Raw genomic sequence first — 24318 nt, 5'->3', positions numbered from 1 at the left:
CTATTTAGTAGGGTCCGCTCCCACTCTGCCATGAAGATGTTGGCATAGGCTGGGGCAAAGTTTTTCCCCATTGCCGTACCCTTAATCTGTAAATAGAATTCCCCGTTGAACTCAAAATCATTCCTCATGAGGTTTATTTCCAATAATTGTAACAGTTCTTTATCTGGTCTTCTCTTATCTGGATATTTTTGAAAGATTCTCCTTATGGAGTTGATTCCCTCTCTAATGTCTATATTTGTATAGAGGCTGTCAATATCAATGGAAAATAAAAAAGCATCAACGGGGACTTCGCCTGCACTGCTGTGGCACCAACAGATTCCCAGCCATGTGCTACGAAGTGGTTTACCAGGTACGTGTGAGTGTTCTTCTTGTATAAGATATTGTATCTGTGCTGGGTGAATCTAACCAAAAGTGTATTTCCTGTTTCTCCCACATATTGGATTCCACAGTTCCTACAAGTGATCAAATATACACAGTTTTTAGATCTTGGAGTCCCTTTGCACAGTGATAGAAAAACATTACCATTGGAATAACTGCCCACCCACTTGTGGTGCTGGAAAAATTGCCCTGATCTCTGCGCTTAGGCTCAGAGAGAGGTGAGATTTTAGCCTTTACAAGGAGATCACCCAGGTTTTTGTTCCTCCTGAAGGCTGCAATTGCCTTGTGATCCTGAAGGATATGTGTGTCCTGAGTGAACCTTTGAAAGTTGCTCTTGATAACTCTGACCAATTTGCAGGTGGAGGGAGAATATGTGATCACCACTGGGATGAGGGGAGAAACATCAATTGGCTTGGTCTGCAAGAATGAATTGAAACATTTTCTTAAAAAGGACCAACAGTACCCCCTAGTGGAGAGAGCTGAGAATAGAATCTTGACCGCTTCCCCCAAATCACTCTGTTGAGTGCAGATCCTGTGAAATCTCAGTAATTGGGATTTAATTATCCCTGCAAATGTGTGTTTTGGGTGAAAACTTGTTCTGAACAGTAAGGCATGTGTATCTGTAGGTTTGAAAAAGACTTTAACATCTAATTTGTGGTCATTCGGGAAATTTGGGCCCTTAAATGTAGTTGTGTCTAAAAAATCAATTGAGGATTTATTAATGGTGGATTTCAGTTTGATGGAAGCATTATGGTCATTAAATTGTCATTATTAACATTAATATGAATTATCAGTGTAAATATGCTTTTGCGAATGTCTCCTGTTGTCAGATATCCTGTTTGGATCGTCCACTTTGACTCTTCACAACGTATGTTATATTCTGTTAAATATTTAACCTGTGAGTAAAGGAAACTGATACTCACACTGAGTAAAGCGCCAACAACAGTGATGTTGTTGCACCAGAGTCATGTCTAAAGTTCTGTTCAGTGTTTCTGGTTATTGGGAGCAGAGTGTTTCCCCTACTTAAAGCAACGTGATCAGCAAGTACAGAATCAAACAGGTTTTTAATCACTGTACTAAAGGCACAGATGGGGATTGAACCCATGAGCTTTGGTAGACGAGACCAATGCCTTGCCACTTGGCCACTATGCCACACAGGCTGAACTTTGTCCATACCGTAACATCATATTCCTCTTGAATTGTTCAATTAAATGAATTGATGAACATGTTTGTCATCTTAGTTGGTTTGAGTGCTCAAAGTAGAGAATCACTGCATAAGAATCAGTCCATTCAAAAGCAACATTCTCCAATATTCCAAAAACCCAGAGAAAGATTGCCAAATGCGAACATCATTCCAAGGAAAGCATGAAAAATGTTGCAAGCTTGTAAAGTGTTGCCACATTTATAGTGCATCTGGTCAACACCGGCATTATTCTGTTAGGATTACTATCACCCAGTTTCAGCCAAGCTGTAGCAGTGACATTTCACTCCACAATGCTCCACAAACCATCATGGTGGTGTTAAATCATAAACAGTATATAACGCTCTATTACTCAATAAGCAATGGTGTTTTGTAAAACTTGAGTGGACTGTTATTTTTATGCTTGTGTATAATTTCTGACATTATGCAGATGCACTCTTTATAAGGCTGTGGAAACCTGCAGTCAGGTGAAACTGAAGAAGTCACTTTGATGAGTGAAAAAGATGCCCAGAACAGACTTTCGGGAGAACATTGCTCCTGGACGGACTGTTGTTTCTTACAGCTAGTGTCTAGTACAGAAAGGGACTTTTTGTTTCCCTTGTCAGCTTGTATTAAAGGTATAGATGGGTATTGAATCCAAGATCTTCAGTTTACAACACTAACACCTTGCCACTTGGCCACCAGGCCACACTGTAGAACCCCAGCACCGCCATCAGGCCAAACTTTTATTGTAGAATAAATGTATCTTGGAAAGTTTGCATTCAAATCTTTTCAAGATTACTGACACCCTATTGGTTTTTGGTGATGACAGATTTAGTGAATCTTCAAAATCTTTCATCCAATTGTTTTCTAATTTTGGGTGCACGTCTGTGCCCTTTAGAATGAGTCATGTTGATTTTCGTGACCCTAGACATCCCTTTCACTCACCCTTCGTCTTTCCTTATCCAGGCTTGGGACCGGCCACGGCAGAGTTGAAGAAGGGTTTTCTTCTGCTTTATTTTTTTGTGTGAGTCTTTATGTACTTGTTCTTTTTGTTTGTTTGTTTGTTTGTTTTGGGGGGGGGGGGTACATATTTGTGAAACAGAAAATAATGACATCGCTCAAATAATCAGAACATGGAACAGTTGTTGTCCAACAGTCAAGTTTCTTGTCTGCACTAGTGTACACATGGATGAGTGTGTGCATACTCATGCACGCACACACCCACACACACATTTCTTGCACTGTGCACAGGTCATGCTAGTCTTACAATCATCATAGCACCACCACCCTCACCCTCCAAGCCTGGTTTCTTCCTGTTAAAGGGGAGTTTTCCCTTTCCACTATCACCAAGTGCTTGCTCAAAGAGCGTCATATGATTATTGTTGGGTTTTTGGGTTTGTTTGTTTTTTATTGTTACTGTAGGGTCTTTGCCTTACAACATAAAGCAGCTTGAGGTGATTGTTACTGTGATTTGGTGCTATAATATACATATACATTCTGTTTGTTTACATTGTACAGTGTGCCAACTTTTTGTAATTAGTAACATAGTTATTGCCCTTATTGAGCTATAATACAAAAACAACTAAAGCTTTAAAATAAGTGTCAGTGAGCTGAAAAAACAATATTTATACCCAAAACATAGTACAGCAGAATCTAGTATAACATGGAAACACCTACCTGAAACACAGACTTTATGTATTTTAAGTACTTGAGTAAATGTTCCCACTACTATCTGCACTCACTTCCGAAGATATTTAGACTAATGAGAGAACTCTGAGCTCCTCCGCTTCATGTGAGATTCACTTTCCACTGTTTCTTTTCTTTCTTTCTTTTTTAAATCCCTCTCCATTGCATTAATGTCTTGAAATACCAGGAAACCAAGCATCTGCATCTGGAGACTTTTGACTCAAAAGGCAATAAAAACCAAAACAAATGTAAAAAAAAAAAACAACAACAACAACAAAAAAAAATGAATACAGGAAAAATTACATTTTCACAAATGTCAAACATTTTTTAATTAAAATTCCTCTTTTTTTCCTACTAAAAAGTTGTAAAAATGAGTCCAAGGGCATGATGCCGTAGCAGAGGATGTACTTCCTGAGGCAGCTGAAGAAATTCAACCTGCCAACACGGACGATGATGCAGTTCTACACTGCAATCATCGAGTCCATCCTCACCTCCTCCATCACCGTGTGGTACGCTGGAGCCACTATCAGGGACAAACAGAGACTGCAGCGTGTTGTGCGCTCTGCTGAGAAGGTGATTGGCTGCAAAGTCCCATCTCTGCAGGACCTGTACACCTCCAGGACACTGGGGCGTGCAGCTCGGATCACAGCTGACCCTTCTCACCCTGGACACAGTCTGTTTGACCTGCTCCCCTCAGGCAGGAGGCTCCGGTCCATTCGCACCAGAACCTCTCGCCATAAGAACAGTTTCCATAGAAGCATAGATGCATCTGAACATGTGTAGAGAATGACCGTGCCCCCAAATTGCCAAATTGGTGTCTTAACACCAAGTTTGTTTTTTGTCTGTTTGGGAGCTGACACAGTCTCAATGGAGATGGGTTTTTGGGGGGGTAGCAGGAGGAGAGAAGCTGCAGAGAGGCGTGTAAGACTGCAACTCTCCTTCCTGGTCCCAACTCTGGATAGTCATATTTTGGGGGGTTTAATAAATTGGTCCATATTTCTAGAAATGAGAGCTGCTCCATCCAAAGTGGGATGGATGCCGTCTCTCCTAACAAGACCAGGTTTCCTCCAGAAGGTTTGCCAATTATCTATGAAGCCCACATCGTTTTTAAACTGACCGTAGGTGTGAATGTGAGTGTGGATGATTGTCTTTCTATGTTAACCCTGGGCAGTTTAACTTGTACCCCTCACTTCATGGTAGCGCAATAAGTGGGAGAACACCTATTCCGACACCCATATCTTAGATTAAGCTAATAGTATTAGTGCGCTGTTATCAAACGTTACCTGGATTATAGGTATATTCAAAACTTTACATGGAAGAGTTAAGAGTGCGTGCGTATATGCTCACTTCTGACGATGATAATATGATAAGGTGTTATCTCATCTGTACTTGAAAGTACTTCAAACACCACATGCACATGCAATGTTATCTGTGTGTCTAACGATCTATAAGTGAGCAAAGACAGTGTTATAAATATTTTGAGTCATTTCTATGCCTTGAAAGTATTTACTCAGTACTTACTCAGCGCACACACAGATATTATATTCAAAATCATAACGGTCACGCCTTCGATTTCTTACCGCTACTTTTCGTACAGCATCCAGGAAATGACGTAGACTGTTTCTACTGCTTCATTTGCATTTTACATTCACTCTGTGGGCACATCTCCGCTAAAATCTCATATAAACCATTTCTACAACCACCAAACACAACGAAAACAAGCCATGATTAAAAGAGCAGTTACGTAAATGCACACAAGTCCACTAAACAAACAAAACTGAACCACAAATTCATCAGACCTCATGTAACCGGATAAAGAAAGGCTGGTTATCTTCCAGAGCTATCACCGATTCCAAACACCAAGTTTCACCGCGCTCTGACTAAAATTCACTGAAAGAGCCGCAAAAGAAGACCACAAAAACCACCACAGTTATCTAGAGAATCTAAAGAACAGCACAAATTCCAAAGCATGTAAAACACAAGAGCTGTGTCAAATGTTTCACTTGATTTATACGTTATTTATACCTCGAGCACCCTTTTTTCTTTTTTAATCTTTTTTTTTCTCCTAATGTATTCCTTTTTTGTTTACCGACTTGTATTTGTATACATGAGTTGTAAAAGATACTGCAAGCTGTGACATTTTTCCTGCCCTTTCTATAACTGCATTATTATGTATATTTGTTGTTTAGTTGTTCAACTTAAAAAAGTAAAAAAAGAAAAAAATATTGGCTCAAAAAGTATTTTTAGGCCTGTTAATAAAATTAAATAATTTCTGCTGTTTAATACCTAAAAAATTCAACTGACATGGTGTTCAATGTGTGCAAAATTGGGCCTTTTTGTTCAACGTCTGGATATTTATGTGTTGGCAGTGCTGTAATTTTTCACGGTTTCACTTTAGAAACATAAAACTTTGCACAGATGATGTTTATATGTTGGTTACTGAATTTCGGGAATTAAATGTCTGCAGCTCAGACACAAGCATTTCACTACATGTTGTACCCTGTATGATTGTGTATGTGACAAATAAAGGTTGTTTGTTTCTTTGTTTGTTGTGAAATGTGAACTGAAGCATGTTTTTAAAAGGGTTATATGTTAAAAAAATAAATAAAAAAATTAGGCGGGAATAAAATCTACTCACTTTTTCTGTGTTCCAGTCTCAGTAACTTTGACACAGTAATATCTGCTGCAATATTTACACCTCTGATGACATTTCACAAGTGTTAGCTTTCTTTTGATACCACGATTGTATACACAGAGTTTGTAATTGCACTCAATTAATTTGGGGCATTTCATTTTCGAGCAGGAAGCTCAGAAAACCCTTTGGGGCTCAGGTTAAAGAACTGGACCACTACAGGTTTTAGAAAACCCATCCAGAATAATTTTGTCCATCTGGGCCCATATAGGGACATCAAAGGTCAAAACTTCTGTTGCCCTGTGGAGGTTAAGCGTGGGTTTGCCCTGCTCACACACTCCCGCCCACAACTACCCACTGTGAGCCCATGCAAGTAATAACGTTTTGGCACATTACTTATGATAAGAAGCCACCATGAGGGGAAATACAGTTGTGGAGAAGATGAAACCAAAGCACCTGTTTGATTACACTGTCAGAAATATGAGGCTGGGAGGAGGCGACTGATGCAAAGCCCCAGGGAAAAGGAAAGTTAACGATTTTTTCATTCCAAAAAATCATTTATACAGTTCAGTGGTCTACAGACAGACTGAAGAGAGAAACAAAGCTAGTATCGATCTGATACCAATACCAGTGCTGGTTTGTCAATATTATAAATATTTGGATCAAGCCGCCCACCTACAGACTCATCGACAATAGATTTGTTTGCCTTGAAATGGAACCTTTAATCTCCATATTTTGACTTTTTCACAAAGTATCGAGTTTAATGTTGAAATAGAATAGAATAAACCTTTTTATCCCACAAATGAGAAATGTGGGTGTTACACAGCAAGAGGAATATAAAATATAGAAGGAAGACGCAGAGTGGTTCTATATACATACACACAGATATACAGATAAAAGTGTACAGAGATATTTACACAAGGGGTGAATGATCCTGGTGAAATATACAGTGTAGAAACAAGCTGTAAAGTGAGCAGCAGCAATTAAAAACATTTGATATGTCAATTAAACAGGTGATGAGTGAGATAACCATGTTAAACTGGATTATAGAGTCTGACAGCTGCTGGTAAGAATGACCTGCGGTCGCGCTCCTTCCTACACTGTGGGTGTAAAAGTCCACTGCTGAAGGAGCTGCTCAATGCTCGTACAGTCTCATGCAGGGGGTGGGAGGGGACAGGTCATTATGAGGTCAAGCTCTCCTATGTCCAGTGGAATATCTGCAGCTGAGCAGTGGGTTTCGGGCAGAATGTTTCCAGGCATGTAGTCTTGGAACATCTCCAGATGGATCGTGGATAAGGCCAGGGCCATAGGCACCGTTCATGCAATCCATGTAGAACTGCAAGGGACTTCCTGTTGACAGACAGAAAAAGAGCGGTTAGTGACTTCCTTCCAAACTATTTTCTCCATGCACTTCATTCCCACGCATTTCTCCTGACCATATGCAGATACCTGGGATGTGGGTGCCATCGTACTTGATATCCATCTCATGCAGACCGGCCTCTGTGGGAGCGTACTTGTCAGCAACTGTGCCATCGTTGTTGTCTGTGATGTCAAGCTTAGCAACTTTGCCTGATGCCATTCGGACCTCACCTAAAGCAGAGAACAAAAACAATGACACACACACATCATTATGATCAAACTATCTGTTTATTAAGTAGACTTGTTACCTGTGACCTCTCCTTTCTGGATGGTGAATGGAATCACCAGGTCAAATGGTCTCAGACTTGCCACATCCAGCCAGATCATTCCCATTGGTCGGTCTGTTGCCTGAGAGACACGCAAGTGCACACGTCAGATCACAGGTTGTCAAGAGATTGTGGCACCAGTTCTGGTTACAGTGACAACATGTCACAGACTACATGAACACAGGAAATTAATACAGGACCTGTAACATCAGAAGGCTGTGGCTTCTTAACATTATGCAGCTCTGCTGAACTGTCCATGTGTTTCAGGCATCCCGTTTTTGACATGGAGAGAGAGAAATGAGAGAACGCACCCTCTCAGTGATGAAACACCTGCAATGAGAGACAGCAGACAATGATGCAGTCTGATGAAGGGAGACCATGTGTGCTATAGATGACAAAGGGACAACAGGGAGAAGCTGAACAAAAACTGAAGCTGAGAAGGCCGAGAGACCGGAGGCTGAGGTTTTAGATACCCAGGGCTGTTGGGGCATTTGGCTCTGTTGCATGAGCTGGTCTGACGGAGCTCCTTCCAGTACTTGGAGGGTGTAGGCAGGGATGATGGAGGGAATTGAGAGAGGGAAAAAGATAAGGCATTGGAGCGGATTAAAACGGCGTCAAAGTGATATAGCGAAACGGCTGCAGCCATCAGGACCAATCACAAAGCCTCTGTAGGGGAATGGATCTGTGCTCCAGGGCACTCGTAAATCCTGTAACCTCAGCAGTTACTGTACTGAGGAGCAACGTAAACACTCTTCATTATCAAGTTCGACTTGTAATGCGCGCCATTTCTACATCAACTGCCTATTCATCTGAAAATGTGTTCTTATACAGACCCCACTCCTTTATACCGTCTTACTGACACTCCACTGAGAAATGAGAACTTTCCTTAAATGCACTTTAAAAGTACTTCATCAGTACTAAATGGCTGAAAAATAAAAACAATTAAAAATGAAGCCAGTACAGCTGTGACAAACAATGTGATTCCTCCAAGAGTCATTCTCATATAAGCTCCCATGTCCACCTTTACAGCAGGAAAAAAAGCTGTTTTTGGACAGCATGGGCAGTTTCCTGCTTTCACAGCAACACAACATATGTGACTTTATTGGCTTTAACAAAGATATTCAATCAGGGCTTTGGCATCTGGGACTGCTTATGCATTTACTTCAGTCGGTGGCATCTGTCACTCTTATTAGCACTCACTTAAATTGCTTATGTAGAATTTGAGAAAAGCTTATCTTGGGTCTTGCCCACGTCCTATCTACTCGAGTTATCTCGCCCATAGGTGCTTCATGTCGTTGACTTGACGCAGCTTAAGACTCATCATAAGACACTACTGCTTCTCTAACTCGAGGGTCATTCTTGACAACTGTACTCTGCCTGTTTGCGATTGTTTTGACTGAGACTGAAAACTCAGTTTTATTCATGAAAGTTGCCAAAACAGCATGTAGGCACGTAGGATTAAATGCAGCTCACTCACTGCGACTTGGAATGGACTGCTAGGGATGTGCTCCCCTCCAAAGCGAACGCAGATCACATACTCACCAGGCTGTGGCGCTTGAGAAGTGGATGTAGCTGTGGGTAATGAGAAAAGATGAAAAGAACAATTGATAACTTTTTCGTTACGTCCGATCTGTGTGAAGTTCATAGCCAGTGCTCTGACACAGAGCCATCAACCTCTGAACGCTTAAAAAGCACCAGTGTATCCAGAAAACACATTACATGTCGTGATAAATGCCCTGCCCAAGTGCCCCCTCTCCCCACTGCCTTTCAGCGGCAGGCAGCAGCAAACAGATTGTCAGAGGAGGCCCAGATGATGATCAAGTTTAACATTGTCTACAATATTGCCAAAGAGTGCCAAAGCACTTTAAGCACAAGCACTATTTCAGTAACTTATCTTTCCTGTAGAACTGTGCTCCAAATAAAGAACTTTGTGTCGACAAGCTTGTTAGTTAATCATTTACAAATCAATATTGTCTGTATGACAGCAATTAAAATAAAGTGAAACATGTAAAACAGTGGGGTTAAGCGATGCGATGAAAAAATTTGGGTGCACCTAACTTTTGTGCTGGTGCACCTAAGAAAAAAAGTTAATCCATACAATCTTAGTAATATTTATCACTAGTTTTCAATGTTAAAATTCAAATATTCAAGCAAGTCAATATTCAAGAAAATGCACGTAAAATAAATTAATATTAGTTGTAGTTGGCTTTAAACTTTGGGGTACCGCCTCTCTACTCATTGGCTCCTTTGCCTCCAACAGCACGGTATCCACCAGATTTGGTTCATACCTGAGATATTACAGATTATAAAGTCACATCTACCTTTTTATGCAATTCCTTCTCACATATACATTGAAACAGAGAAGGTAGGACTGACTAACAACCACAAGAGCTTTCTGAGACTGATTATATACTGATTTTGAGTATAAACACTAGCAAAATGCAAGTTTTGCTGCAGCAGATGTCATTGACTGCTTCAGGGCTTGCTCCCAGCAGCTGGACAGTGTCCTGGAGTAAAGAACTACATATCTAACTGTTGTGACAGTATCTCCAGTGACAGGTCAGTTCATGTCTACATACTCACTGGCTAAGTTATGGTAGTGAAGGCTCACTGACTCTGTCTTCCACTACTCTCAGACACTGTGTCATATTTTCAGAGGAGCCCAACAAACCACAGATCACTGAGCTGTCCTAACAAATCTCCAGCAATGATGCAACACGTAGGAAGACTGAGTTATAAAGACATGGCAATATTTCAACAAGGTCTTGAATTATGAGGCCCCGTCATATCTTAAACACATTAAGGTACCACATCACCCCGGTACAGCTCTTCACTCTCAGACTAGCTCTTTCTAAAAGTAGAATGGGAGGCAGAGCCTTCAGCTTTCAGGGCTCTGCTCTGAACCAGCTCCCAGTCTGGATTCAGGAGACAGACACCCTCTGTACTTTCAACATTACACTTACAACTTTCCTATTTGATAAAGCATATAGTCAGCCTTGGATCAGGTGACCCTGAACCCTCCCTTAGTTACACTGCAGTAAACCTCTTGTGTGGTTACTTATAGTTACCATTTATGTCTTTATAGTGAGGGTTAATAGTTACTTCCCAACCATTTATTCGTCTTCTATCACTTATTCATCTTCGAGAATGGAGATGTGCATGGCCCGGGAGTCCCTCTGCAAATCTCAACTCTTTGTTACAAACAGTTTTATAAAAGCAACCCCCCCATTGTAAACCCCATATGGTGTGTCATTAACCTAAGACACTGCGTGTGTGTGTGTGTGTGCCTTCCTGCTGGTCATAAAAGGGTCATCTCCTCTACACTCTGAATCTAATATAACCACCACTACAGTCTACAGCTGATATTCCACTGGCCCTTAGACAGACCTATTACCTCGGTCTTCAGTGTCATCGTCCTCTATTCCAATGCCCTCTGAGTTCTCTTTCTGTTTGCGGTAATTCAGCAGGAATTGGAGAATGCTGAGGTCTTCCTGGTCACCGGAGCTTTGATTGGAGCTGGCAGACGTACTGGTCCTGCTACAAGTGGAAGGAAACCACCTCGCTAAAGGAAAAACAAGACAACAATATGAGCATAGGTTTGGTTACAATAAAATAAGTCAGTTAATCAAAATCAGTGTGACACAGACGCTGATGTTTTTGAAAAGAGCCCATCAGTAACATTTAATTCATACATTTTTACTGTGCGGGCTTGTAAAACTTCTGTATAAATATTATTATGAATATTAATTCTACAACAGAAAACCACTCAGCAATGAAACCATCACGATGTATTAAATGTTTCCAAAGATACTGATAATTTGATAACGAGCAAATTATACATCCTGAAACGTACTCCTTGATAGAAACTTTGAAAGGCAGAAAACAAAGTTAAGGAACACAGAAAAACGTGGCAGTGAATGCCATGAGTCACATTTTCTTCCTTGTCCTCTTTGACTCCCAGTATACGTGAGACTCAAGCTGACATCACTGTTGAAATCTTACCCAGTGCCTTCATCAGCGCGTGCAGCGCGGAGCAGAAAAAAAAGCAGCTGTGCGCTCGTAGCTGAGATCCAGATCCTGAACCATGTCCCCGACCAGCAGGCTGCAGTCAGAGTGAATCAACAGAACTGTCAACACCGGTGGAGCCTGGCCAACAAGACAGGATTATAATGAAATACAGTACAAGCTCAGGGCAGCACAGGCTTAAGCAGACCAAGGAGGAAATCGGGTAAACCCTCCAGCAGTTATTTCTGTGTCCATTTTGGGTTAAAAACAAAACACCTCATAACTACCTGTGGATGCTGGCTGAGTCTCTGAAGGTTGAGTGATATGTCATTAAGCAGGTAGTCAGAGTTCTCATTGATCAGTTCCTTGAGGGAAGCGTATCCACAGACCTTATTGATGTTCCATATGGAGCTCAGCGCCGCCTGGCTGACCAGCAGCGTCTCCTCACCAGCTTTCTCCAGCACAGGATACAGCCAGGTCGTCAACAAGGGACGGAAATCGCGGCCCAGCGCCTGAGCACAGCAGGCGAAGGCCTCCAGTTGGATGCACAGCTGACAGATGTTGCTGTTGAGCTGGTGGATCGTGGATGCAGATCATTTTAGATGTTTCAGTAGCAGCCTGATGAAATTAGCTGTGTCGTTAACCCACTTCAGCCATCCAAACAGATGACCATCTAAGGTGAATTATGCAGATCACTAGCACAGTACACAGATTACCACTTCTGATTCCAGCCAGACTTGTTGTTACTTCATTCTAATCATGCAGTAACAACAAAGATTTATTCCTACTGGCTTTTTAAAATGTGCTTCTTCTATTCTAGAAAAACAAAAACATGTTATCACAGGGTTTACAAAATCCTAAAACATAAAAACATTAAAAAAAAAAGCCTTTTTTATGTTAGATATTAGGAAATAGCTTAAAATTAGTGCATATTTAACTTGTTACACTGCCTTAATGTTGCCTGCATGGGATCTCCTCATCAGCATATGACTGTACCCTGGATGATGATATGTGAGGAGCTTGAACTTGACTATGTGCACGAGAAAATGCTAACTTCCTGGTTTGAGGCCGGATGTGGGGTTGCACATTTCCGGTAGCTTTACTTTGGGTAAATCGCTACTGCGAAGATATACTCCAAAATCATGTCCAAAACTTGAAAATGGAAAGATTGCGTTAAGTTCCAAAGAGCAGAAGGTGGGAACACTCACCACTGTTGTGTCACAAAAAAATCTAATGATAGATTTTGACGTTTAACCACTTAAGCCCCACGTCTCTGGTACCGGGGGCAAAAAGGAGGAGATCACGTTTAATCGGTTATAACGCGGGTTGAGAAATATAAGTCCAGACATGTGTGGTATCCACAGAAACCTCATAATCTCAGCTAAAATGTCATATAAACCATTTCTACAACCACCAAACACACCGAAAATAAGCCGCGATTAAACGAGCAGTTACGTAAATGCGCAGAAGTCCGCTAAACAAACAAAACCGAACCAGAAATTATTCAGACTTCATATAAGTAACCGGTTAAAGATAGGCTGGTTAGCTCCCAGAGCTATCACTGACTCCACACACCAAGTTTCACCACGATCAGACCAAAATTCACTAAATTAGCCGCAAAAGAAGACCACAAAAACACACAGCGGCGCAAATGCTCTAAAACAGAAATTGGTTTACCGTACCGATTATTTTCGCCGGTAGCCGGTAACCACGTGATTGACGTTTAAAGAGTTTAGATCGATTGGTTGTTTGCATCACTCAACACAAGCAGAACTGCATCACTGCAGCATAAGACACATCGTCCACATTCAGAAGCACATCTCTGTATAGTGACTGGTCTTATTCTTTAAACAGGCAAATGTTCAGCATTCAAACTACAGGTGAACAACAGTCACAGATGTTTCCCGTTGTGTCCACACCTACACAGCATGTTAACAAACCGTGAAAAAAGCCACACAAAAAATGAACGATTGCTGGTGAGGGTTTCTATACATTAGTATGTATGAAGGGAATGTTGTGACTTACCTTCTAAATTAAAAAGTGCAGTACTGGATGTCCACGATGTCCACGCATCAAAAAAATAAAATTGGCTACTTGATTTCACCCATCGCTGGTTATTTTTAGAACATAACACCGCAATAAACGAGGGACAGCTGAGAAATATAACATTTGAATCCCTTTTCTCCTTTGCTCTGAGGCGTGGGGGCAAAATATCGACAAGTCCGTGAACATCATTTACAGATATATTGGGTAAATGACCAAGACATCTATAGAAATGTAAATCGACGCTTAATTCATTCATTTGGTTAACTTCTTTTGGACATTAAACAGGGCACGAATAGGACACCGGAAACAAAGCTCCACACAGGATTTTCCTCACCGGAACTAGCATATGCTATCGTGCACAACCTAGCTTAGCACACATGTCTTGTGGCAAGATATATGCACCTAAATGCTTTAAGTCATTGGCTGTTCTGCCAAATTGCCACCAAGCTGCAACTTTGTGAGCTGACTGTTTGGCGATTTTTGTGTTTTAGACAACAAAAAGAAAAGAAAAAGATCTACAGATTCAGGCTTTTCCTTACCTGTGGTAGTGGCGTAGAATGACGTCACTGACATTGGTTTAATATGAAAACAAACTTTGTCAAACCAAAAACAAAACCAAAAAAAGAAGAAGTGAGTCAGCGTGTCATCTTTACCGAGCACCATACATGTTTTGCACACAAAAAAACAAGTATTGCCGAACAAAAGATAAATGTCCTTTTTTTTCCTACTTTCGCCGGCTGGTCGTTTGGCGTAAGACGTAAGAAGTGGCGCTTTGAATCGGAGCGCCCGAGTTCGAATCCCTCACGGACTCGCTGCCACGACCATTGCTTGGGGGGCGGGGAGAAGCCAAGTCGCTTCTCCCTTTTCCTGCTCTTGCCAACTCCTCCGCCTGCTCTCTTATTACCTTTTATTACCGCAAAATACCCATGCTTGTCAGCTCTTCATTCCTCAACTATTTGCTGCTTATTACTCCACCTTCCACAACTTGCAACTTTCTCTCTTCAGGCTACCAACTCTGCCTTCATTTTTTCACACTGTCTCCGACACTTTTACATCAAATTATTACCACCTAATAAGCACAGTGACAGAGGGACCCCAGGCTTTTTTTCGGTAAGTTACATGTGTTTGTGTCCGTAACTACCGTCCTTAGCTAGGTCCTCAAATCTAGGCAGCTAAGATGACAACTGGGCTCTTCGGGGAAACTTGTTTTGTAAAGTTGGTTTAGCTAATCCGTAGAGGCCAATGAATTGACCGTGACTAAAGAAATGATGAGAAAAGCACTGGGTTGCTGTTGTTGCTCTCCGGTCACTGATGCTAGCTAAGAGGATGTAATAAAGGCAAGGTAGCAGAGATGAAAAAGGAGTGGTTGTTGATAAATAAGTGGAGAAAAAGGTGGGCAGGGAAAAAAAGCAGGTGTGAGTGTGTGAAATGTGGTGAGTATTTGAGTGTAAAAATGTGTGGTCTCCTGCGAAAGGCTGGGTGCCCGATGTGCACCTTGCGCTCTTTAAATACAAGGATATTCCACGTTTTGCTCGCCCGTCATGTGGCCACATGTGGTGGGCTAGCAGGTTCATAACATAGAGGCTCAGGTTCGAGCCCTCGGCTCACCTGTCTCTCTATGTTCATCTGCTCGGGGGAGGTCCAGGCAGGGGATCTTGGAGTGAAAATTCCGAGGGATGAACTTTGTTCAGCCTGGACTTCCCCTGATTTTGATTTTTCTCTGTTTTTTCTTTTACCTGCCAACAACAAACAGCCCAGCCTGATTTATGGGACCTCCTTCTTGTCATGGCTACCAAGGACCACTCTTCTTCTGCCAACAAGTCATTGCCTGACAAATAATTACTTCCTATGTTTCCCTATGGGGTTTTTTAATCTCCAATATCTTTACATATCTTGCTAGATAGACTTCCCTCAACAGGGTTTACAAACGCCTTATCCTCTTTGTCCACTTCAAATAACTTTAAACAACTATTCTTAGATTTCTTGCAACATCTGCTGTCCTCTTGCACAGATTACGCTTTTTAAAAAACTAACAAACACTTTTTTTTAACGTCAACCCATTTTTGGAACTAGATAAATAAAGCATATATAAAAGTCACTACCAAAAACTCATTGCAGCTTCTACCTTGTTATAGGAATGTTGTTTGTGGCTCAAGATGACTTGATTTCATCCATGAAGGATACATTTGATATATGTTTTCACATATTATAGACCAACAAGTTATTATAGCAGTTTAAATACGAGCGATCGGAAGCATGTGCTGATCGGCTTCAGTTTCTTCTCTGAAGTTGCTCTATTTCTCTTCAGGTTTCTCTCAGACCAAGATTGAATGTGATGACAAGGGTGATGGATGGTGTGACATGTGCTGCTGGCCCACAGAACCAGGTGAGTATGCTGTCCATGTGCTCTGCAACAATGAGGACATCCAACACTCTCAGTTAAGATTAGTTTTCATGATTGTTGCCTCAAGACCTGAGATCATGGTGGTGGGCTTGTGATGGACACACTTTTCATGGCTGAAAGCTCTCCTGTAGAGGCTAAGCCCTCTCGATCAACAACACACCTGCCGCTAACTACGTGTGTCTACCTTAAATATCTTTACAAACTCAAAATGTGACCTCTAGCACCAAACGCTTGCTGCAGTTCTTGGTGTCAGAGGTGACACACAAGGTATCGGGTTTTAGGTGCAATTACTTTTTCATATAGGACCAAGTATGTTTGGATAGCTTTTTCCCCTTGAAAACTGCCGTTTAATATTACACATTCTTGTCTAATATTATAAATGTATTGATCTGAAACGTGTAAGTGTGACAAATATGGAATAAGATACGAAATCAGAAAGGAGGCAAATATTTTTTCACAGCGCTAAGTCTGTAAATGATCTTCTTTGGCTGTAGTAGATCTTTGACTTGTTCCTTTTTTAATTGTTTGTTTAAAATTGTTTTCTCTAGGTTAAGGCGTACGGTCCAGGCCTTCAGAGCAGTGGTCTGGCTGTTGGAAAACCCACTGAATTCACAGTTGATGCCAAGCAAGGAGGAAAAGCTCCTCTGAAAATTATAGCCCAGGTATATCTGGCTTTGTATATGACCACAAATATGTTAAATATATTGCATGTACCGTATTTTTCAGAGTATGAGTCGCACTTAAAATCCTTTAATTGTGCGCCTTATGTATGAATTCTGGTTGTGCTTACTGACCTTGAACCGATTTTATGTAATACACGGCGCTCAAAAATCTGTCAAAAAATGTTTTAGTACGACTTTGGTAAGCTACGAAGTCGCACCGCTTGATGGATTTTCGGAGCATCATGGTTACGTAGTCAGCAGCCTCGCGGAGCGATACGCACTGCGCTTCAACATAATATTACTGTATTGTGTGTGGATAAGGACCCCAAAATGGCACCTGTTAAGAGACATGCTTACGAAGCGGATTTCAAACTCAAGGCTGTCAGTCACGCAGTAGAACATGAGAATAGAGCAGCTGCGAGAGATTTCAACATTAATGAATCAATGGTACGGAAGTAGAGGAAGCTAGAAGAAAGAGTTGAGTAAAGTTTGACTTATCTGACTGTTTTGTTTCGCTTAATGCGTTTTATAATCCAGTACGCCTCATGTATAAAACCAGACCTGTTCATCAACAGTGCGCCTTATGGTCCGAAAACTACCGTGTGTTAAATCTGATTGAACTAATCCCTTGTCTTCTGCACAGGATGGTGAAGTCAATTCTGTGGATGTCCAGGTTAAGGATAATGGCAACAGCACATACACCTGCACCTACACCCCACGTAAGCCTGTGAAGCAGACTGTGATGGTCTCCTGGGGAGACTGAGAGTCCATTCAGGGTGAGTATGCACTCACTTTCACTCTTGCATGCAGGGTTTGCCTTTTCTTCTCACTGAAAAGTCTCTTGAGTTTTGGTGTTTGTGCCCACAGATGAATATCGGAGCAGGCTGTCATCCAAACAAGGTGAAGGTCTCTGACCCTGGAGTGGCAAATACGGGCCTCCAAGCCTTCCAGCCAACATACTTCACTGTTGACTGCTCAGAGTCTGGTCAAGGTAAAGCTCCATAAAACTGTGTGTGTGAGAGTAAAGAGCGCAAACATATGCTCATGTCAAAGAAATATTCCAAACAACCGATATTACAGGGAAACTTATTTAACCCACCTGCTGTTTGAGGCTAAAAATGACTGTAGAGCATTACCTGCAAAGGTAACATGCTAACACAGCCTTTGTCCTCTGCCATCAGGACAAAGGCTGTTTGCGTTTAGGCTATTCCAATGACATCCTTCAGGGTCAAAGTGGATCCTTCTCAAGGCAGAGGGACCAGGACTCAGCCGCAGTGGTAAGAATACCTGTACTGCCTCACAAAGTCAGAGAGTGCTAACAAAAAACAGTCCGTTTATTTAGTTTATTGGTCTATAATACGGTCTGAATGTTTTCCGTCATACTACATGGAACAACTCTTCATAACACTTTTATGAAAATGTTTGACGAAATTGACAAGATCAAAATTCAAATCACAATGGCAAGGATTTAAAAACAAGAATAAACATGAATAAACAGGGTTGTAGTTGGTACGCGAATGTAAACAGGTCCTTTTGAGCTGTCATTTGAACTTTGCTTTTAAGTGTTTGTCAGGCAGCACAGTGGCACGGTGGTTAGCACTGTTGCCGCACAGCAAGAAAGTCCTGAGTTCAATTCCACCATCAGGCCGGGGTCTTTCTGTGTGGAGTTTGCATGTTCTCCCCGTGTTTGCGTGGGTTCCCTCCGGGTACTCCGGCTTCCTCCCACCATCCGAAGACATGCAGCTTGTGGGGATAGGTTAATTGGATAATCCAAATTGTCACTAGGTGTGAATGGTTGTCTGTCCCTGTGTGTTAGCCCTGCGACAGACTGGCGACCTGTCCAGGGTGTACCCCGCCTCTCGCCCTATGACAGCTGGGATAGGCTCCAGCGCCCCTGAAAAGGATAAGCGGAAGCGAATGGATGGACGGATGGATGTTTGTCTAAGCATGAATGTTTTTACGATGGCTTTCCCCCCCACCTTGTACGGTTGCCAGTATATTGATGTTTTTATTATTTTTTTTAAATGAATCTAAGCTTTTCGAGCAGATCAGAGGTGTCAGTGTATTTTCTTTGGTCTCTGTTCTGGCAGAGATAGCTGTTGGCAAAGACCAGCTTGTGCTGGTGCTTGTTTCTTCCTCCCCGTTATCACCACAGCTTTATTCAAAGAAGGTGATCTGATCTTTTGGCTCGTCTGTCCAATAGTGTAGATTATTGCAGAATTCAGATCAAATCAGGGCCCAAACTTGTGTGAGTAACTTTATGAAGGGAATAAAGGGAACTCTGCCAGCTGCCAGCTGAACTGTGTAAAACCTAAATTACAGTAGACTGGTCTCATTTTGAAGGTTATATGGGCTTATGATTATATTTAGAGATACAACTGTGTAATGTATGTTCTATGTCCTGTTTTTTAGGGGTCTTCTGTGAGGCAACAACAGACTTCACTGTGGATGCACAAATGAGTTTGCGCTCCATGTTTTGAGGGTCATGAGCTTCGCCTGGCGCTATGGCTGGGCTGAAATATTGCAGGTACAAGTGCGGAGGGTTTTTGCAGCAACGCTTACACTTACACTGATAATGGTTTTCTATAAGTCTACATGCCTGGAAACATTCTGATCAGATGCCTAAACTGAAGCAATAAAAATGCAGTCAATTTAGTAAGGATATATGTGTGACAATGAAGACCCGACAACAGCAGCGTTGCAGTTTAGCACGTTTTTATTGGCTTTCACACTGCTCCTGTAGCACACACACCACCCTCTCCTGCGGTCCCGGCAACATCTTTAACAGGGAAGACGTGATTAGATGATGGGCTCAGGTGTGTGAGTCAGCCAGTATCTGTTTTGTCTGTCTTAGGAATCTCCTTTGTTCCCAAGGAGATTGGTGAGCACCTTGTTAACATCGAGAAGAACGGCCGTCATGTTCCCAGCAGCCCAACTGCTGTTATGATCAAGCAGTCAGGGATTGGTGATGTGAGCCGTGTGTGTGTGAGTGGACGGTGGCTGACCGAGGCCAGGACTTTTCAGCCTTGAGAGTTCATCATTGATGCAGGTATATGCTCAGTGAAAGCATAAATACTGTGATATTTTTCTTTTTAAACATTCAAATAGAATATTTGTCAGTCTCATCTTGTTATATTAGGCTTCCTCTGCTTGAGCCTTTCCACTGAAGGACCCAGTTAAGTGGGCATTAACACTGAGGACCAGGAGGATGGCTGGTGACACGATGTGTTGCTTTTTGAGGTCTTTTAGCCTGTTTCACTTTGTCAGACAGGTTCTATTTAACTGATTTCTTGATTCACAAGTCTGCAATTAATCAGGCCTGAGTGTGTCTAGTAACACTGAACTGAGGTTTCCAAAATTGGTTAATCACAGTTAACTCGTGATTTAACAAGCGGGGCAATTTGTTTTTACACAGGACCAGGGGGGTTGGATAATCTTTCTCCCTAATCTATGAAATCATCATTTAAACACTGCATTTTGTATTAACTTGTCTTATCCGTGTCTAATATTAAAATGTGTTTGATGATCTGAAACATGTAAGTGTGATAAATATGCAAAACACTAGGAAACCAGGAAGGGGGCAAACACCTTTTCACATCACTGTAGACGTGATTACAGAATACCTTTTACATCCTGGATTACAATAGGATATCCATCAACGGCAGATACTGGTCTCCATGACACACAGATACTGGAGTGGTCTGAGAGAAAGGAATCTGTGTCTCTGGACCAAAATGACTGTACGTGTAGTGCTGTAGAAACAATACTGCCCACAAACCTTGATGTTTCTATATGTGGAAACCTTCAAGTATGCATATCCTCCTGTAAGGGTAAAGTAATGGGACATTTGCACTTTTTGCATGTAAGCCTGTCGGTCTTAACTGGAAGTTGCACTTGAGCTGTCTTGGCATCTTTCCCTTCTTTGACTCACCAGTTTTGCCCTGAGCTGAACCGCTGCCTCCTTCTCTGTTGTGGTACTCAGCGGTGACCAAGATGCTGTAACGTGCATCTGGCTGCAGTGACTCCAGCATCACCTGCTTCTCTCCACCAGGGACCAGCACCTGCAGACAACAAACAACACTATCATCCCAACACAGTCAGAACTCATTTAAAGTTTTAGGACTTGTGGAATTTCTGGAATTCTGACACATGACAGCCGGCTGAAGCCCAGAAGAGGTGAAGATGTGATGACTACGACCCACTCACAGTGTGATCCTGGCTATCAGCTCCAGTCAATGCTGTGTAGGACACGTGATACTGGAGGACATGAGCATTGGGAGGTACCCAACTGATCACCATGCTGACGGCAGTCTCATCAGAAAGCGTGAGGCTGGTTGGGCCTCCACCAGAGCCTGCAGCAACATCATAGAAGAGATAAAGTACCACAGCTAACGACACTTAACACTCACTTTCTTCCTTTATAGGAGGAAATTATTTTGGCAGCAGAGCAAAGTGTTTTTTTTAGAAAATAAATGTAAAGTATAACAGAGAATTTGATACTTTGATTTGATACTTTAACCTCACTACATTTATTTCATAGCTCAGAGTTCTAGTTACTCAAAGATGAGAATTTAGATGTGAAATTTAACCTTTAAGTGACTAGTACTTTGAGAACTGCCATCAATTACACAATGAAGTTCATTGACGTACAGGTTATTGTATTAGTAATGCTATATTGTACATAGAGACACAATATGACAGAATATGACTGCTGCTAATGTGACTTAGGTAAATGGTTTCAGGCTCTCCCCTCCTGAGTTTGAGAAATGTTCAGGATCAGAAAATGTGTGACTCACAGGTGCTGTAGCATACGGCCACAGCTTCACTCTGAGCTCCATCTCCATAGAGTGCAGACAGTGATATCTGATGCTCCTTAAGACACAGGACAACAGTTTATTGAGACATTGTATTTTTTACTTCATAATATGTACTCCAACAATCCAATAGTTCTTCCCCACCTGTCTCAGGTCGCCTCCACTTAGTGAGGTAAGAAACATCATCATCATCTGCAGCTTCCCAGCGCACCGTGATGTCACTGTCTGAGAAATTAGTTACCCTAAGGTCAGAAGGAGGAGGCACCTTCACTAGAAGAAAAGAATAATGTGTATGGGAATTTTTTAAAAATGAGAAAGCTACATTTTGACATCTTTCATTATTAATAACATTTACAGTACTGTGCAAAAGTCGTGAGCCACACGCTGAAGTATTTCTTTGGACATTATCTGGTTTTTCCACTCCTTTTTAGTCCAGTTCTTGTACCTGACCATTTTCTGAGTACTGTTTTTTGTTTGTTTGTTTTTTGTTTGTGTAAACACTTGGCACTGACCATTGTTGGAGAATTAAAAAGCACCTAAGTCAAGGAATGTGTGTGCACATAACAGAAAACTTGGGAAAGAACCAATTTTAAATCTTTAAGCATTTTGTTACTAGCGGCCTGTCACAAAAACACATTTTGTATAGTGTTTTTTTTTTTTTTTTTTTTTTTTTAAATCTTGTGAATAAAATGTATACAAATGTGTGTGATTAATCACAATGTGTTAGTGTGTAATCACCCTGAGACATGCATGCCTGTCTGCTAGCGTCAGATCTAAAGCCATTTCTGATTTGGAGATGCAGGCTGCAGATTCTGTCCAGATTATCCCAGCTCTCGTCACTAAGCATCCAGTCTTCACTTATCAAATGTGTAAAATTCAAGGCTGGTCCTTAAAAGCTCCCAACAAGGCAAAAACTGTGAATCTAACCAAAAGTGTATTTCCTGTTTCTCCCACATATTGGATTCCACAGTTCCTACAAGTGATCAAATATACACAGTTTTTAGATCTTGGAGTCCCTTTGCACAGTGATAGAAAAACATTACCATTGGAATAACTGCCCACCCACTTGTGGTGCTGGAAAAATTGCCCTGACCTCTGCGCTTAGGCTCAGAGAGAGGTGAGATTTTAGCCTTTACAAGGAGATCACCCAGGTTTTTGTTCCTCCTGAAGGCTGCAATTGCCTTGTGATCCTGAAGCATATGTGTGTCCTGAGTGAACCTTTGAAAGTTGCTCTTGATAACTCTGACCAATTTGGAGGTGGAGGGAGAATATGTGATCACCACTGGGATGAGGGGAGAAACATCAATTGGCTTGGTCTGCAAGAATGAATTGAAACATTTTCTTAAAAAGGACCAACAGTACCCCCTAGTGGAGAGAGCTGAGAATAAAATCTTGACAGCTTCCCCCAAATCACTCTGAGTGCAGATCCTGTGAAATCTCAGTAATTGGGATTTAATTATCCCTGCAAATGTGTGTTTTGGGTGAAAACTTGTTCTGAACAGTAAGGCATGTGTATCTGTAGGTTTGAAAAAGACTTTAACATCTAATTTGTGGTCATTTGGGAAATTTGGGCCCTTAAATGTAGTTGTGTCTAAAAAATCAATTGAGGATTTATTAATGGTGGATTTCAGTTTGATGGAAGCATTATGGTCATTAAATTGTCATTATTAACATTAATATGAATTATCAGTGTAAATATGCTTTTGCGAATGTCTCCTGTTGTCAGATATCCTGTTTGGATCGTCCACTTTGACTCTTCACAACGTATGTTATATTCTGTTAAATATTTAACCTGTGAGTAAAGGAAACTGATACTCACACTGAGTAAAGCGCCAACAACAGTGATGTTGTTGCACCAGAGTCATGTCTAAAGTTCTGTTCAGTGTTTCTGGTTATTGGGAGCAGAGTGTTTCCCCTACTTAAAGCAACGTGATCAGCAAGTACAGAATCAAACAGGTTTTTAATCACTGTACTAAAGGCACAGATGGGGATTGAACCCATGAGCTTTGGCAGACGAGACCAATGCCTTGCCACTTGGCCACTATGCCACACAGGCTGAGCTTTGTCCATACCGTAACATCATATTCCTCTTGAATTGTTCAGTTAAATGAATTGATGAACATGTTTGTCATCTTAGTTGGTTTGAGTGCTCAAAGTAGAGAATCACTGCATAAGAATCAGTCCATTCAAAAGCAACATTCTCCAATATTCCAAAAACCCAGAGAAAGATTGCCAAATGCGAACATCATTCCAAGGAAAGCATGAAAAAATGTTGCAAGCTTGTGAAGTGTTGCCACATTTATAGTGCATCTGGTCAACACCGGCATTATTCTGTTAGAATTACTATCACCCAGTTTCAGCCAAGCTTTAGCAGTGACATTTCACTCCACAATGCTCCACAAACCATCATGGTGGTGTTAAATCATAAACAGTATATAACGCTCTATTACTCAATAAGCAATGGTGTTTTGTAAAACTTGAGTGGACTGTTATTTTTATGCTTGTGTATAATTTCTGACATTATGCAGATGTACTCTTTATAAGGCTGTGGAAACCTGCAGTCAGGTGAAACTGAAGAAGTCACTTTGATGAGTGAAAAAGATGCCCAGAACAGACTTTCGGGAGAACATTGCTCCTGGACGGACTGTTGTTTCTTACAGCTAGTGTCTAGTACAGAAAGGGACTTTTTGTTTCCCTTGTCAGCTTGTATTAAAGGTATAGATGGGTATTGAATCCAAGATCTTCAGTTTACAACACTAACACCTTGCCACTTGGCCACCAGGCCACACTGTAGAACCCCAGCACCGCCATCAGGCCAAACTT

General features: G+C 41.5%; 1 protein-coding gene, 2 long non-coding RNA genes and 1 other non-coding gene across 19 annotated transcripts; 1 reads left to right on the top strand and 3 right to left on the bottom strand.

The window, feature by feature from the left end:
- Window positions 1-1458: 1458 nt before the first annotated feature.
- On the bottom strand, window positions 1459-1530 carry trnat-cgu. The gene has a single exon. It is a non-coding gene; the product is annotated as a tRNA-Thr (tRNA).
- Window positions 1531-6576: 5046 nt separating this feature from the next.
- LOC120442281 (filamin-A-like) lies at window positions 6577-11605 on the bottom strand. Of its 8 annotated transcripts, none has more exons than XR_005614621.1 (7): window positions 11567-11599; window positions 10959-11126; window positions 9042-9136; window positions 8038-8099; window positions 7547-7894; window positions 7329-7469; window positions 6577-7229 (listed from the first exon to the last, which is right to left on the bottom strand). XR_005614621.1 is itself a non-coding variant. In XM_039618486.1 (7 exons), the coding sequence occupies exons 4-7, from the start codon at window positions 7795-7797 to the stop codon at window positions 7069-7071; spliced, it is 435 nt and encodes a 144-aa protein (XP_039474420.1). In that variant the 5' UTR covers window positions 7798-7894; window positions 8038-9136; window positions 10959-11126; window positions 11567-11605; the 3' UTR covers window positions 6577-7068. The 8 variants fall into 8 exon arrangements, 6 of the variants coding, with proteins under 6 accessions (XP_039474420.1, XP_039474422.1, XP_039474419.1 ...); XR_005614622.1 differs by having other exon boundaries at window positions 9107-9136; XM_039618486.1 differs by having other exon boundaries at window positions 7547-7646; window positions 7765-7894; window positions 8038-9136; window positions 11567-11605.
- Window positions 11606-11608: 3 nt separating this feature from the next.
- LOC120442283 lies at window positions 11609-14384 on the bottom strand. Of its 4 annotated transcripts, none has more exons than XR_005614624.1 (3): window positions 14155-14384; window positions 11857-12187; window positions 11609-11710 (listed from the first exon to the last, which is right to left on the bottom strand). It is a non-coding gene; the product is annotated as an uncharacterized LOC120442283 (long non-coding RNA). The 4 variants fall into 4 exon arrangements; XR_005614625.1 differs by having other exon boundaries at window positions 11609-11666; window positions 11857-12141; window positions 14155-14366; XR_005614623.1 differs by having other exon boundaries at window positions 11857-12141; window positions 14155-14364.
- Window positions 14385-14556: 172 nt separating this feature from the next.
- Window positions 14557-23172, top strand: LOC116316746. Of its 6 annotated transcripts, none has more exons than XR_005614630.1 (9): window positions 14557-14725; window positions 15924-16001; window positions 16568-16681; window positions 17325-17457; window positions 17549-17672; window positions 17863-17958; window positions 19094-19208; window positions 19536-19730; window positions 20733-23172. It is a non-coding gene; the product is annotated as an uncharacterized LOC116316746 (long non-coding RNA). The 6 variants fall into 6 exon arrangements; XR_005614629.1 differs by having other exon boundaries at window positions 20664-23172; XR_005614627.1 differs by having other exon boundaries at window positions 20616-23172.
- Window positions 23173-24318: the final 1146 nt, after the last annotated feature.

The sequence above is a fragment of the Oreochromis aureus genome, linkage group 10 (genome assembly GCF_013358895.1).
Source record: "Oreochromis aureus strain Israel breed Guangdong linkage group 10, ZZ_aureus, whole genome shotgun sequence".
Lineage (NCBI taxonomy): Eukaryota > Metazoa > Chordata > Actinopteri > Cichliformes > Cichlidae > Oreochromis > Oreochromis aureus.
This window is presented reverse-complemented; position numbering and strand designations above follow the sequence as displayed.